Source organism: Podarcis melisellensis (assembly GCF_964234715.1).
Source record: "Podarcis melisellensis genome assembly, chromosome: 1".
Classification (NCBI taxonomy): Eukaryota; Metazoa; Chordata; class Lepidosauria; order Squamata; family Lacertidae; genus Podarcis; species Podarcis melisellensis.
The window spans coordinates 112730789-112746596 of record NC_138528.1 but is presented as its reverse complement, the minus strand read 5'-3'; the positions used below and the strand labels follow the sequence as shown (position 1 = coordinate 112746596).

Here is a 15808-nt window from a genome sequence, read left to right as displayed (position 1 = left end):
GAAGATGTTCCTGAACTTATGCATTTGTAGTAACATGTGAAAACTCCTAAAGTTTTTAGAATGAGAGGAACATGGTTCTGCCCCCCTTTACTTTGCTGTGATTATGCCTTAATCTACACTGGTTAACATATGTTTCTTATAAATCAGTTTTATAGTATTTGAATCAATACTTCTAGTATGATAGTACCTTTAGGAGGGGCAACTTCTTCTGGAGCTTTTGGAACCACCTTTTTGGTGACTTTCTGCACGGTTGTCTTTTTAACGACTAAAACAAGTACAAAATAAATAAAGCCATTAGCCACCCAAAATGAACCCAGCAGCAAGTGAAAGTGCATGTAAAGATCTGCATTTCTGAGCATGTATGCAACAGAACTGTAATACCTTTTTCCTTTTTCTTCTCTTCTGGCATAAGAAGGAAGAGAGGAAGAGCAGGAGTTTCTGATAAACACAAGGGAAAATTCAATCAACGAACATTCATATGGCACACAAGTTCTAAACCACCTGCTCTCCCACCCTTAACAGCGGAATCTTTTGTATATAAGGTTTACCTTCAGCTGGAACTTCAACAGGAACTGCAACTCTAGCATCTGGGATATCTGGAGAACCAAATGTGTAGGGAAAGGGACCATCAGATTAATTTGGTTGCATCCCATATACAAATAAGAAACTCATTCTAGGAGTGTGGATCCTTACACAGCTTAAGTGACACCACACACACACACACGGGAGGTACCCAAAGCTTTGGAAATCTCTTAAGGCAGGTATGGGGAAACTTTGGCCCTCCTGATGTTGCTGAACAACAACTCCCACTGGCCATGCTTGTTGAGCAACTTCTGGAGGACCAAAGGTTCCCATCTGTCATGAAGTTTGCAGAAGTGCAAAAACTTATTTCCAAAGCAGGGGAACCAAGCACAGCACAATAAGGAATGAAAAGGGGCCACAGCATCCTAGCTGACTTTTCTGGAGGGGGGAAGAAATTAAAAACCAGGAGGAAAAGAATAGTGTGTCCTGGAATGGAATGGAATGGAATAGACTGTCCTGGTTCAGTTAGAAGATGACTCTTAAGTCATTTGCCCTTATGAAAAAGCCATTCTAAATATTCCATTTGGCTTAGATCCAGATGTTTCACCCACTGTCAGGAGCATCCTGCTAGTGGGAGCAGAACTCCGGCGGAAGGAAAGGAGATGACCTTTGCCAATTCCGCCTTCCCTCTGCAGTCCCTTGCACCCTCTGAAAATCTGTTCCAGGGGGTTAGGAGGCCTTCAAAAATGGCAGAAAGGATGGGTTATTTTCAGGATAGAAGGGTGGCTTTCATTTGCAAGCAGCTAAGTTTGGCTCCAACCCTTTAATTGTCCTACTTGGAACACACAAGAACAAATAGCCTATGCTCCCTGAAACTAACTTTAGTATGAAGGCTGCAGGCTTTTGTGCATGTACCAGGGGATTTTCAGCCCCACCCCCCATCTAGAAACTTCCAGAGGCCATTGCTGAAAATCTGGGAAGGCTCCACAGTGGCATTCAACCCAGAGGAGTAGGGGCTTCCAGTGGAAGCGGAAATGTACAGGCAGAGAGCCTCATCATTTGTGGGCATTCTGGTGTTTCAAATACAAAAATAAAACTTGAGACAAATGCATCCATGCTTTTTTTCTTTACCTGGGGGCTTCACTTCCAGTTTAATTTCTGCAAGAGAAGAAAGTAGATTTGCATTTGAAATTATTTCCACTTCGCGGACATCATTTCCACCCTTCCATCTTACGTCCTGTGTTGTTGTTTTTTAAGTTGAATAAAGCATTTACTAACCTTTGGTAGTCAGATAAAGTTCAGCAGTGCTTCTTGCTTCACCTCTTGGCTCAAGACGAGCAATTACAGAATACACCCCTGAAATCACAAAGGCAATTTGTTATGTGACATCATTTTTGTCAGCACGGGGGGCGAGGGGCAGCAAGGGAAGGAAGCAAATAGTGTAACATTACCTTCATCATCTGCAGTAACGTTGTGGATAGTCATATAATGGCAACGGCCTTCACTTCTGAAACTGTACTTTTGACTCTCCCGGAGTTCAACTTTGCCTTTATACCATGTGACGACTGCATCATCAAAGGATACCTCGCACTCAAAGGTTGCAGATTGGTATTCGCTCACCACTATGTTCTGAATGGTCTTTGTAAACTGGATGGGTTCAGCTGTTTTTTTGGGGGGGAAATTAAAAATGAAACCATTACCTGTGAAGAAAAGTTAACCTGCAAAACCTGTGAGGAAAATTAACCTGCAACATAAGACATTGACTGAGGGTGGGTAGGGTGGGAGAAGCTCTGGAGCCAAGTGAGAATTCCCAGGTAAGATCCTCCCTCCTTTGTGTGGGCAGGTAATCCCTCCCCTACGTGGCCTGGTCTCCTTGGCAACTCTTCCCCCAGGTGGGATTGGACAACTGACTGAGGTAGGCGGAGACCTCCAGGTATCCCACCTGAGGGAAGGCAAAGCCTAGCATATGCTGTTGGAGCCGCTCCAGATCTAGGGGCTGCACGCGTCCACGCAAAGGGCGCCGCCCGTTTTAAGCGGGGAGTGGTCATTATTCCTTTACACAATTCCCCCCCCCATCCTTACATGAAGCTTTGCATACATACATGACTCCACCAAAAAAAAGTTATACAAAGAACTGAGCATTCGGCATTTCATGACAGCGAGTTCATATACTGGAAGGAGACCCGAAACTTAAGATAGTTGGCACAGCGCTGTGCCAGAAGCAAGGGAAGCCAGGTAACAATGGAAAGGGCTGCGATCATCGTAAAAACCTCAGCATAAAAGTGCCAAAAGATGAAATGGGGTGGAAAACCCCCTCCCATTGTAAAGTCAAGCTATAAGAATGTTCAAAGAGAAATAAGCTGAGATAAGAATGAGTACAATGACAGCATGACTGATATATTGGGCGGTGAGGGAAGAAGTATAGCAGAATTTTCTTCAAACAGAGGATTTCCCAAAAGCATTGTCTTTTCTGTCTTATTTGTCAAGATTACCCCCAAACTTGCTTATTCTTACATAAAGATATATACAAACCTTCAATGGTTAGGTCAGCAGTTGTTTCTAGATGGTCAAACCTGCAGGTATAGCGCCCCTGGTCTTCTGTTCGCACATCCTTAATAATGAGCCTGTGCATCTTCTCTGAGACTTCAGCTGAATATCTACCTCCTATCTTAAGAGCCTTTCCATTTCTGAACCACTGAGATTTTGCATTTGGAACAGAAAACTGACAGGCGAAAGAGCACGTAAAGCCTTCCTTGAGTGAAGTGTCACGCAGATGCCGTTCAATGGCTGGTTCTGTTAGCAAGTTCAAGTACATATTTTAGAAAATGCCAAGCAAAATCAAAGCTTAAGTTTGCGCTAAACAGAAATTTTGCACTTACCAATCACAGTAAGCTTAGCGCTGGCAATATGTGGCCCACAGACCACTCTGTAATTTCCTTGATCTCCAAGTTGACAATTCCTGATTTTAAGTATGTGTCGGTCACCTTCAATTCTTATTTCATACTTGTTGTTAGAGTCCAGTTTTTCCGTGCCTTTGTACCAGGAAAGTTTGATTTCTGGATAGTTAATTTTAATCTCACACTCAAACACGGCATCTTCATCTGTTACTACAGTCAGATCTTCAATATCTCTGATCAGAGTGATGGGCTGAAAAACATTTTTCATATGTTTGACTGTTTCAGAGCACAGCCTATGCTATGTATTAGCTACAGTTGTCAGCACACATAATTAAATTGTGTAATATATGGCAATAACTACCTCTGTCTGTGTAAGTCTTTGCTGAATAAATGATACCAGTTCATCAAACTCTTGTTCTTCCCTCCTAGATCTCTGTGTTACTTCAATCTCCTGTTGGAACAACAACCATGGTTTAAAATGGTAGAAAACCTTCATGCTTTTAGCTATTCCCTTTTGCCAAAACTTTATGAAAATGAAGCAGTTCTGTATATTCATTGCGGATCTAACTTCCTTTACATGCAGGACAGCTCAACTCCAATCCTTCCAAAATGCTTAAGGTTACCCAAAGAGAACCCAATAAAAACTATCAGAAGCACATATTTTATTCTCTACTGTCCCTAAACAATGCCTCTTAGTCTATACACCTCATGTGATGAGGTATGATTGACATCTTTTGGAGAACAACACTGAGTAGGGTTTGCTGTGAAGATGCCATGAATAAACTATCCCCAAATGTGAACCTTCATGACATCAGAAGCAACAGCTAAGTTCCAAAATAGAATATAAATCTCTGTAATTGGTTAACTGCATAGCTGGAATATTGAACACACTTATTTAAGCAATAATAGCACAACACATTTCAAAAAATTACTCTGAAGCAAATGTATATATTGGAATTTACCAGTCTATGAGTTTCTTCTTCCTGGCTTTGTTTCAGCAGCTCAAAGGCTTGGAGGAGACCTCGGAAATCGGTAATTCCATACATACGTGCATATTTTTCATATTCTTTAGGATCTACATTTTTCAGAAGCTCCATTATATCAATGGCCTTTTCTTCCTCATCTTCCTTCCTTTTAGTTGGGGTCCTACAGAAATGGCGGAATTTTTGGTGTTGTTCATAAAATATGCTCTCTGTGTTGAATGGTTCAATGCTCTGAATTGCTAAATTGCTAAAGCTATTTTTGGTCATCTGCATACTATCCCTTGCTTTTTCCTGTAAGACTAATTGCAGTCGTTAACAGTCGTCAACAGGTTTACCATACCCATTGAGTCAATCACCCATCTCCTACTACCCTTCTGAGAAAATCCCCACCTCACCCTCCCACTATATATTAGGGTCTGGTGACTTCTGTTTCAGTGTATCTGAAGACGTGTGCATGCACAAGAAAGCTTGTACCCAGAACAAACTTAGTTGGTCTCTAAGGGCTACTGGACAATGTTTTAATTTTTTAATTTATTTTGACTGCGTCAGACCATCACAGCTACCTACCTGAATCTAGAATCCTTTTTTAACTCAGCCAAGCTTACCTCTGTATGCACAATGCATAGGTTTGCACTTAGTTAACTTTTCAGATAATTTACATTCCTTTATGTAACATGCCATGGAGAATCATAAATTACTTCTTGACAAGTTTCTCTTAATGATTTTTCTGACCAGGAAAAAGAACTTTTCATTCATGCCTTTAAAACAGCATGTCTGACATATCCCCATAGGTCTGCTGTCATGTTGTGGGGTATCTCATTCATATACAACTGGATATGGATTAAATCATACTCTCTGAAATCAGTGGGACTTGTTAGTCATGATTAAGCACAACCTAAACCATAATGTTTGATTTTCTAAAACTGATGGCTGTTGTCCTCAGCATTAGAGAGTGGATCAAATTGTGGTTTCAGACTTTAATTAATACAACATTCTGTTAGTCCCTAGTGCTGAGAAGGCAGCAAAAGGCTACGTAACATTTACTACATGTTTACCACACTGAAGTTTGAGTGTCATGATCAGGAATAGACCGATAGAAGCATGTTTAGTTAGAAATAAGTCCTGCTGAGTCCAGTAGAATACGACTGCTATTAAGAGTGTTTAGGGTTGCAGCCTGAGTTATATTTGTGGTTCAGATGCTGCCTCGCCTTCAGATTAAAATTTAGAGCAATTCTGGTACTTACTTCTTTAGTTTTGCTCTAAGATCCCCCTCTATGACTTCTTGTTTCTTCTCCTCAACCTGTAGGTTGACGTTGCTGTCAATTTCACCGTGTTGATTGAAAGCCACACATCTGTAATGCCCAGAATCAGTTTTTGTTGTATCCTTTATTTCCAGCTTGGCTTCATCACCTCTTTGCTGGATGCTAATGCGACCTCCTTGGTTGAGTTGCCTCCATTTTCCCTTCATCCATTTAACATTGGGGATGGGATCGCCACCTACTTTGGCAATAAATGTTGCAACGCTCTCTGATGAAGAAGAAAAGAAACGAAATGTGGTAAAGAAAATATCTGTCCCTGGCCAGGGGGGAAACAGCAGTCAACATATGCCAAATTCAAGTATTATGAAAGACGGCTATTTTTGCTTGGCTTACTTTCGATGACAGTGATGCTTTGAGGCTCCGAGACGAAGTAAAGCTTGCCATCAGTTGGTGCTTTCTTAGCTGCTGCTGGTGCAGCTGCTGCTTTTTCTGAAAAAAGAATATTGAGGGAATTAAGTGGTGGAGCAGAAAGGGACTACACTAAAACCAAACACCAACAACCCATGCCATAGATGAGACCATTGACTAAATGCACAAAATACTACCCAGCTTATGTATTGGGGTCCTTTTGTTTAATTTTATACCCCCGCACAAGTCATGTATAAAATACAGGATACCAAGGAACAACTAGCTCAGGGTATTGAAGCAAATGCATTTTGGGTGGCAATACTATGAAATAATGCATGTGAATATGCAAGTCGTAGTGTGATATGCAGTCATGTGCCCGGTAAAATTAAGCAGTTTTGATCTGCTAATTTATAGGTGAAGCTGCTCCTATCTACTGTAACAGGGAGATACAGTGGTACCTCGAGTTACATATGCTTCTGGTTACATACGCTTCAGGTTACAGACTCCGCTAACCCAGAAATAGTACCTCAGGTTAAGAACTTTGCTTCAGGATGAGGACAGAAATTGTACTCCGGCTGTGCAGTGGCAGCAGGAGGCCCCATTAGCTAAAGTGGTGCTTCAGGTTAAGAACAGTTTCAGGTTAAGAATGGACCTCTGGAACGAATTAAGTACTTAACCGGGGATACCACTGTACTGAATAGACTGGTACCGGAATTTTTAGTTACTGTTTCATCACCTAAGCATTCAGTTTCACCGTACCTTTAATTGTCACTTTTGACTTGCAAGAATCAGTCCCAGCTGCATTTGAAGCTTTGCATATATACTCGCCAGAATCAGTCTTAGTAACTGCCTGGACTTCCAAAACAGCGGATCCATTAGCAAAGCTCAAGCTGCATTTATCAGATGATCTTAGCTCTTTCCCAGCTTTTAGCCACTGGATTCTGATGGGCTGCGATCCCTTGACATGGCAACTGAGCTGCAAGATTTTACCTTCTTCTATTGTTGCCGGTTTAAGAGGTTGATCAAATACTGGTGGTTTTTTGGGCTCTGTAATGCCATTCGAAGGGACAAAATAATGAAGCGAGAGAAGAAAAGATGTTAAGTAATAATTTCTCTTCCATAACAAGATGCAGATCTGGGTTTGAATAAGATTATGCAGCGGATGCTGATGAATCCATTCCATTTTCCAAGTACAGTATTTATATGGTAGAAGTAGTACAAAAAGAATGGAGGTGTGAAGTATGCATATGTTAAGGTAGCACATAAAGCTATTATTTTGCAAAGAGAAAGGAATATGAAAGCATTGAATTAGCTGCAAAATATGCATTATCGCCTTTTATGTTAACAGCCCAAAATTTGATGATTTCACACCAAGCTACCAAAGATGTACAAGCCAGAAAGGTTGGAACAATATATTACACAATTGGTTGCAATCCTTCACCTTTGATGCCTTTAATGTGATATTGTTAAGGGGGGGAAGCATTTCAAAGAGTCCTTACATGGATAGCAGTTCCATGTAAGAAAAAGCAGGCACTCAATATATTGCTTATCTGATCAGACTCTCACAAATGCAGCTATATCTTCTAGTGTTGTGAAGCATTAAACACTTTCTAACTTTTGAAGCAGTCTTTAATGGATTTATTTGCAAAACATTTTTTTAATGGATGAAATTTTTATGCACTGTTAACAATAAGTATGAGCACTAATTATTTATATAAAAAAGTGATGAAAAGATAATATAACTTTTTCAGAAGGCTTAGCATTTACAGAAAAACATCTGGAAGATGTCTTTTTCAAACTATTTTTGCCTCTTCAAGCATGCATAAAGTGGCATTATTAAAGAGTTTAGTAAACAGCAGAACATTTTTAATAAGAGAAATGTCAAGTAATGAACAGCTTCAGAAGAATTGCCTACTTTTTCCTAGTCTTACAGTTTAACTCCTGCAAGTCCTATGAATAAATAACGTGGGACTGGATTTCATCACCCAATGTAGAAAAGTAATTGCAATTAATGAGTATTCTAGCGCAATTAGACAACCAGAAAACACCAAAAGCTTATGAGCTTAAGAAGAAAAATAAATACCATGGAGGCTGTCAACTGACCTTTAATAACCACAGAAGAAGTACAGAGGGCACTCCCAGCCTCATTGGACACTTTGCAGGTATATAAACCTGCATCAGCTTGTCCTGAATTCTTAATTTCAAGGAGAAGAGTGTTGTTCTTGAATGATATTTCGCAATTAGGGCTTTCATAAATCTCCTGGTTATTCTTGTACCAGGCAACTGTCAAAGGCTGGGAGCCAGAAACACGGCCCTCGAGTTTAAATGTGTTCCCTTCTGTCTCTTCTACAGTTTCTGACAGCTTTTTGGTGAAGGAAGGTGGAGTCTGTCGTTCTGTCAGAAAGGAAGAAAAATCTTTGTCACCCTCTGAACAACTGTCTTCTATTCTCCTGGATTTCCCCGTTTACCGTCAGTAGCTCACATCCAGCAGAACAAACTTGCACTTGCATGATGAGACTTCCCATTCTTCTCGGTTTCCCCCGAAGACCAAGTGCTCCCACAAATCTGCTCCAGAGGATTGAGTGCCCCCCAAGAACATATTTGTGGGAGTTCATGGGACTACATGGGGAAAGAGAGGAAGGGGAAGTCCCAATGGACAAATGGAAATCCGCTCACATGCCATGGGCTACCACCCAAACACTCTTCAATGCGTATTTTCAGTTTCCTCCAGTATGTCTTGTCAAAATACAGATGTCGTGATGTTTTCCAAAGCATCACTTTGTCATTGTAGCTTGAACTCTGAGACCTCCTAGGTGAGTGGAAGGCACTCATACGAGGGGTCTCCAGAGTTTGTTGATTCCAATGCCAGGTACAGCCACTTCCTGCACTGCATAACACACTATTACAGGTCATCCTCTGAAATTCAAAAGTGACTTTTTGGAAGATGCGGGGAGAAGTAAACAAAAACAAAACCCTTCCCACATGTGAAAATCTGCTCACTGTTCTTTAGAGAGAAGCCAATGTGAGATAATGGAAACTGGTACAGATTAAGCACCCAGTACCTTTAATATTAAGTTGAGCTGTGCAAGAGTCCTTTCCAACTTCGTTGCTAGCATGACACGTATATTTTCCAGAATCCCCTTTGCCAACTTTCAGAATTGTCAAATGGGCTATATTTTCCACATAGCTGATCTGGTAGTTCCCTCCAGTTCGCAGTTCTCGGTTATCCTTTGACCAAGTAACCTTTATTGGGCGTGTTCCAGAAATGTGGCATTCAAAGTCAGTGCCATCACCAGCAACGGCGTCAACAGGTGCAATTGGGATGTCAAAGAACGGAGGAGTCTTCCCTTCTAAAGATTGGAAGAAGTAAAAATAAGGTGTAACTTTGCACATGTTAATCCAGATGAGTTACGTTGTTAAGAAAGAAATACATGGTAATTGCAGGAAGAGGCCCAAGTCACAGAATATTCATCATTTAGGATAGGCATGTAAGTGGGGAAGATTGGAAGAAATTTAAAGTTTATCTTAAGAACAGTTGTAAAATTGTTGAGTGTTAAAATGTCAAGGGGAAGGAAGATGCAGAATTGCAGCTGAAACTGTCTGATAAATTAAGATGAAACTGAGAAAAAATAAGCTATAAAATATAATGGGGCCAAGGGGTTGCTGAAAAACTGCAAAATAAGGATGCAGAGAGGGGGAGGTATGGGGAAGTCCATGAAAGAAGGTTTATGAAAAGGAGGATATGAAAATATACATGTTTGTATGTGTTTGTTTGTTTTGTTTGTTTTAAAATGAAAAACCAATAAAAAATTGTTATAAAAAAAAGTAAGTGGGGAAACATCCCATTGATGACATCAAAGAAAAGTACATTTGACACTTGACAAACCTGTAAGTATGAGTTTAGCGCTAGAAGAAGCAGTTCCAATAGCATTGGAAGCTGTGCAAGTATATTGTCCGGCAAGACTCATGTCAGTTTGCGAGATCTGCAGAGTTGCAACGTTGTTTAAGTATGACGTTTGCACATTATAGCCATCTCTTATTTGTGCGCCATCTTTATACCAGGTTACTTCAATGGGTTCAGAACCAGTAATGCCACAATCAAATGTAATTGGTAATCCAACAGTTTCGTGAATATCTCTTAATTTTCGGGAAAATGAAGGAGGAAGTTTAAGCTCTGCAAGGGAACAAATATTGTACATTGGAGTGTTGTTGACCAAATGTTTCAGTTGTTGTACTATATTTCCATTGCTTAAGATTTTTTTCATAGAGGTAAATAGTATGCACATTTGTAGCAACATATGTACCCAATCTAGCTAAAGGCAGTGATGCCTAAATCCCATTGAAATCAATGAGAATTAGCTTAACTGGCTACTAAAGTTGAACGGGAGTCATTATCTTTCCCCCCAAACATTTCTGATAAACAGTGAATGGCATAGAAGATGGAATTTGTTTTTAAAGATTAGCCGATGTTTGATTATTCACCATTAGCAAGAACAGAAAGATTGAATCCTGTGGGCAGGAACGAAGTTACGGCATAGAGAAGTTCTAGTCAGGTCCATGGCACAGATGGTTCTATAGTGAAGTATCATAACTTGTTTATATTAAATCTATGGAAACTTGCTGTTAAGAAATAAAGAACAGGTAGAAACATGGGGATCTTTGGCAGATATATTCTGCACCATGCCATCGATGCAATAATAGTGCAATAGTGATGGATTTAAACTGTCCACACATTATTCCATATTATTGTGTGGGCAGGTAATGCCTCCCCTACCTGGCCTGATCTCCTTGGCAACGCTTCCCCCAGGTGGGAATGGACAACTGACTGGGGTAGGCGGAGACCTCCAGGTATCCCACCTGAGGGAAGGCAAAGCCAAGCCTATGCTAATGGAGCCACTCCAGATCCAGGGGCCGTGCACGTCCACGCAAAGGGCGCCCCCCGTTTTCTGCTGGGAGCAGTCATTATTACCTGCCATGCCATGCTCCTCCAGTGTGTTACCCCCTCATTGATAACCTGGAGAGACACTCTTGCACCACAGCACTGCAAAAGTGGGACAAAACCCCCTATGCTAAATGAAACGTGTGGCATGAAAAGTTACAGGATTTGAGCAGGACCCATGGGATGTGCATGGATTGGAAAGAAGCAGCATGTCCACTGTCAAAACTTTGTGGGCACAAGCAGTTTTGAAAGCCAGATCACTGCTGCAACACCATCATGAGCACACACCACCGTGAAGGCACAAGAATAAGGAAGTCCGGGGTCACGGCATAGAATACAATTCCTGTTCTGACGCACGGGCACATTTTAAAAGAGCAATAAATCATTGTCCCTGGGGCTTTCAAAAGCATATTGCCATATTCACCTTGAACAGTGAGTAGTGCTGAACAGGAAGCTTCTCCAATACTATTTTCTGCTTTGCAAACATACTCTCCACCATCGTTGCTACCCAGCTGAGTGAACACCAGTGTGGCAACTTGGTTTTTGAAGTGCATTTTAGAGGTAGCAGTTGCTCTCAGTTTAGTGTCTCCTTTGTACCACGACACAGTGATTTCTGGTGTGCCTGCAATTTGGCACTGCAATGATGCAGAATCCCCTACTGTCACCTGAGTAGGTTCCAGGCTTCTGACAAAATAAGGTGGTTCTAGAGAATAAGCACACAGACTCAGTTACAAAACCAGTCAGACCCTTCCACATGTCACAACAACCATAAAGTTAATGAAAAAGGGCGGTCACTTTTAAAACAATCTACAAACCTAGTATTGAGACCGTAGACTGTGAATTATCTTGTCCCGAGTCATTTTCTATATGGCAAGAATACAGCCCAGCATCGTCCAGTTTGCTACTAGAGATCTCAAGTATGGCAGATGTTTCAGTAGTGGTGATACTGTATTTTTCTGACTGTGCTATATTTATAGCATTTTTCCTCCAGGACACTGCAATAGGAGGTGTCCCAGTGTATGTACATTCCAGGATTAATTGCTTTCCTTTCTCAACATTGAAGTCATTCAGTTTCTTCACAAATTTCGCTGGTTCTATCAGAAATAACATGAGAACAAACGTTTAAGATAATTGCCTGAGATTTGGGATTTTGTTCCAGTGTAAAAAAAGGAAGCCAAAACAAAGAACAAACCTTTTACAAAGAGTTGGGTTGTGCAAGAGATTTTGCCAGCTTCGTTACTAACAATGCAAGTATAGTCTCCACTTTGGGCTGGGAGTACATCAAACAGCTCCAGTTCTGCCACTGATTCTTCCAGAGAGATGTTACATCTATGTCCTGGGGATAGTTCAACGCTACCCCTAAACCATTTCACATCAAGGGGAAGGCTTCCTTTAATGATACTTGTGAAAGTTATATTTGCCCCAGATAAAACTTGCAGAGGTTCTGGTTTCTTCACAAAAGATGGAGGTTCTAGACATACGTAAAAAGAGGTTAATAAAACATAGTTATGGTTGAAAGGCAAGCAGCTGCATTTACAAAAGATATAAAGAATATAAGGAACATGGTTTTGTTTTGTTTTTTTAAAACTGATATCCTGTTCTTATTATCTACCCAAGTTTCAGTATTTACCTCTGACAATGAAATATGCATCACATTCATCAGATCCAGCTACATTAGTTGCTGTGCAAATGTAATTTCCAGCATCTGACTCTTGAACAGCATTCACTCTTAAAGAACAAGTGTTATCTGTAAGAGTTGCTTGATACTTTTCTCCACTAGTGATCTCTTCTCCGTCATGGAACCAAAAGACAGAAATGGGAGGTGAGCCAATTACTTTGCACTCAAGTACAGCAGATGAACCCAAGAGCCCATGTGTTTCCTTCAGCTTCTTTGTGAATGAAGGTGGTATAATGCGATCTGTGGAGCACAAAGGAAAGGTAGAAACGTTATGGCTTGTCTTCACAGGCTTTTTTATTTAGTTAAAAAAAGTAATAGATTCCCAAGGGCTTAACAATAATTAAACTATTTATTGGCATAAGAAGTTTGAGATGGATCTTGAAAGCAGACATAGGCACTCTCTTCATTTTAGAGGCATGTCCATGGCTTCTCCTTGTCTCCACATCCAGTATTGTGGACCCAATTATGTGGAACTCTCTCCTAGTCAACATTAGAGCAGCCCGCTCTCTGTTCAACATCAGGCACTTTTTGAAGACCTTCTTATTTCAGTAGGCATTTTAAGGAAGCTTTCCATCTTTAATCATTCACTTAAATTTATTTTATCCGCTGTCTGGTTTGATCATACAGCACTTGGAAATTTCAGTGGTTAAGCAGTATATGAAATCACTGAATTAGATAAGTCCATATATCAAGACGCAGATGGGATATTCCCAAGTCATTCAACTAACCTGAAACCTGGACTGATGCTTTGCAACTGCTTTGGCCTACATTGTTTTTCACCTCAAACGTATATTCTCCACTGTCCTCTACTCCTGTATTCAGAATCTTAAGCCCAGCTACTTTGTTGAAGAAAGTGATTTTGTATTTGTGGTCGGAAGAGAGCTCATGTCCGTTCTTGAACCACCGAGCAGTCAGCTCTGGTGTCCCAGCTACTGTACACTCCAAAGTACAAGAATCTCCAGTTGTGACTTTCATTGGTCCTGGTTTCTCCACTATGGATGCTGGCTCTGGAATAAGATGCAAAACGAGTCACATTTGTAAATAAGATGTTAATATGTTAAAATATTTATTCTTCAGCATGCTTTTGTGTTGTTGTTGTTTTTACTCTATACCAACCTAGAACTGATAAAGTAGCAAAACACTCCTGACTTCCGGCATCGTTTTTAATCTGGCAGGTATATTTCCCAGTGTTGCTTGGTTCTGCATTTACAACCTGAAGGATGGCAACTTTATCGGAATATGACATCCAGACATTTTCACTTTCTCTGATGATTTCACCTTTGTCTTTCATCCAAACAACAGAAATCGGCTCAGAACCTTCTACCGTAGCTTGCAGTTCTGCTGGATCCCCAACAACGGCAGTGGTATCATTAAGTTTCTTCACAAACCTTGGGGGTCCTGATCAAGAGGTGGAAAATATGTAAGTGATGGAAAAGAGAGTAAGATTTTAAAAACCTGGAGCGGCCGGGGGAAACATGGCAATGGAAAGTCTTTTACAAACCTTTCAGCATCACAGAACAGATGCAAGTGTCACTTCCCACATCATTGACAGCTTTACAGTGATATTCCCCAATGTCTGCCACATCAACGTTGAGAATGTGAATGCTAGCAAGGTAATTCTCAGACAAAATCTTGTACTTTTTGCTGCTTCTTATTTCTCTTTTATCTTTGTACCATGAAACATGGAAGGGAGGAGTGCCTTGAAGCTCACATTCAAGGTGAACATCGAAACCTTTCAGAGTCTCTACTGGCCGCGGTTTCTTGCGGAAAACAGGTGGAGCTACAAAAGAGGAGGTTTGGATTTCTGTTAAATGCAACGTTTGAAAGAACAGAGAGCACACCATTAAGAATGAAGGATTGCAAGGAAATGGGAGAGAAGAGACATGCAAAGGAAATTTCCCATTCCAAATAAAGGGGCCTACTAGTGGCCTTTAATGGAAACCGATATTGGCTTGCTTAGTAGGAGACGACAAGCCCCAGCAACCTTCTACAACAGGAAGGGTAGAGAAAGCAAAGGAAGAGCAGGTTCTGACCTTTCACTTTCAGTGAAGTACTGCTGTTCGCACTACCCGCTGCATTTTGGGCTTCGCAAGTGTAGTCTCCACTGTCTTCAACACTTAGACCGTGCATTTCAATGACTGCCACAGAATCGATGAATGACATGCTGAATTTGTCACTGGGATGAATTTGAGTTTCACCCTTGTACCACACAATGTTAATTTCTGGAGAACCTCCTATTCTGCATTCAAATCTAGTCGAATCGTGCTCTTTCACAACTCTGGAGGAGTCTAACTTCTTAATAAACCTCGGTGGCTCTATTAAAAAACAACAACAAGGAAAGGAAATGAATACATAAAATCGCTTGTGTTAATTTTGCAAGATCTCAGGAATGTGTGTCATCTATATTAGCCATCAAAGTGTATTGGCAAAGAGTTTACGGTCAACCTACGGAGGCAAACTGATCCCTTACAAGTCAAGCCATAGAGCACTCAAGAACAGTTCAAACCACATCTGCCTCAGAAGTATATTTCATGGTGGTATGATAAAAAGACTGGAGAAGAACACATGGAAGCACAGGGGATTCTATCAGCCCCTCCTTGTAAAATTTAAATTATCTCCATTATATGCAACACTACACTAAGACAAAAAAGGAGAAATACAACTGATAAATATAACCACAGAGGATTAGGCCCTCAATGGATGGAAGTCATGATGGCTGTAGGCTACCTCCAGGATCAGATCAGAGGCAGCAAGCCTCCAAATAGAAATGGCTGGAGGGAAACAGTGGGAGAGCTATTGCCCTCATCTCCTGTTTATGGAATTCCCAGAGACATCTGATTGGCCACTGTGGGAAAGATGATGCTGGACTAGAGAACCTTTTGATCTGATCCAGCGGAACTCTTGTGCACATACTTGCAAATACTTTATCCAGAGTTAGTAACCCACACTGTGATCTATTTGCTTGAGCCTCCCTTCCAACTTTAAGAAGGAGGCTGTAAATATTGCTCACTACCCCAGCAACATTTTGCTCCTCTTCCATCCTTGCGTTCCTCCTAGAATGCATGGAGACAGCCAGGAATTGACATCTACCATCACTACTGCACTGTACCAGGCTAGGGAAA

At 40.9% G+C, this 15808-nt stretch overlaps 1 protein-coding gene across 43 annotated transcripts in view; it reads right to left on the bottom strand.

Moving 5' to 3' along the window:
- The window catches only part of TTN (titin), a 284957-nt gene that overhangs the window by 167990 nt on the left and 101159 nt on the right, over positions 1-15808 (bottom strand). For 41 of the 43 annotated variants that reach the window (XM_081902051.1, XM_081902060.1, XM_081902074.1 and 38 more), the window contains 24 exons: positions 14720-15001; positions 14188-14466; positions 13803-14084; positions 13415-13693; positions 12639-12926; positions 12201-12479; positions 11824-12102; positions 11433-11711; positions 9956-10243; positions 9132-9419; positions 8173-8463; positions 6829-7116; positions 6055-6150; positions 5647-5929; positions 4382-4565; positions 3781-3870; positions 3402-3669; positions 3055-3315; positions 1974-2183; positions 1801-1878; positions 1654-1680; positions 549-596; positions 382-438; positions 188-265 (listed from right to left, as the gene is read on the bottom strand). In XM_081902051.1, coding sequence (XP_081758177.1) covers positions 188-265; positions 382-438; positions 549-596; positions 1654-1680; positions 1801-1878; positions 1974-2183; positions 3055-3315; positions 3402-3669; positions 3781-3870; positions 4382-4565; positions 5647-5929; positions 6055-6150; positions 6829-7116; positions 8173-8463; positions 9132-9419; positions 9956-10243; positions 11433-11711; positions 11824-12102; positions 12201-12479; positions 12639-12926; positions 13415-13693; positions 13803-14084; positions 14188-14466; positions 14720-15001 — 5082 coding nt within the window. The remainder of the gene's footprint in view (positions 1-187; positions 266-381; positions 439-548; positions 597-1653; positions 1681-1800; positions 1879-1973; positions 2184-3054; positions 3316-3401; positions 3670-3780; positions 3871-4381; positions 4566-5646; positions 5930-6054; positions 6151-6828; positions 7117-8172; positions 8464-9131; positions 9420-9955; positions 10244-11432; positions 11712-11823; positions 12103-12200; positions 12480-12638; positions 12927-13414; positions 13694-13802; positions 14085-14187; positions 14467-14719; positions 15002-15808) is intronic. The other 2 variants (XM_081902057.1, XM_081902088.1) reach the window with 2 other exon arrangements.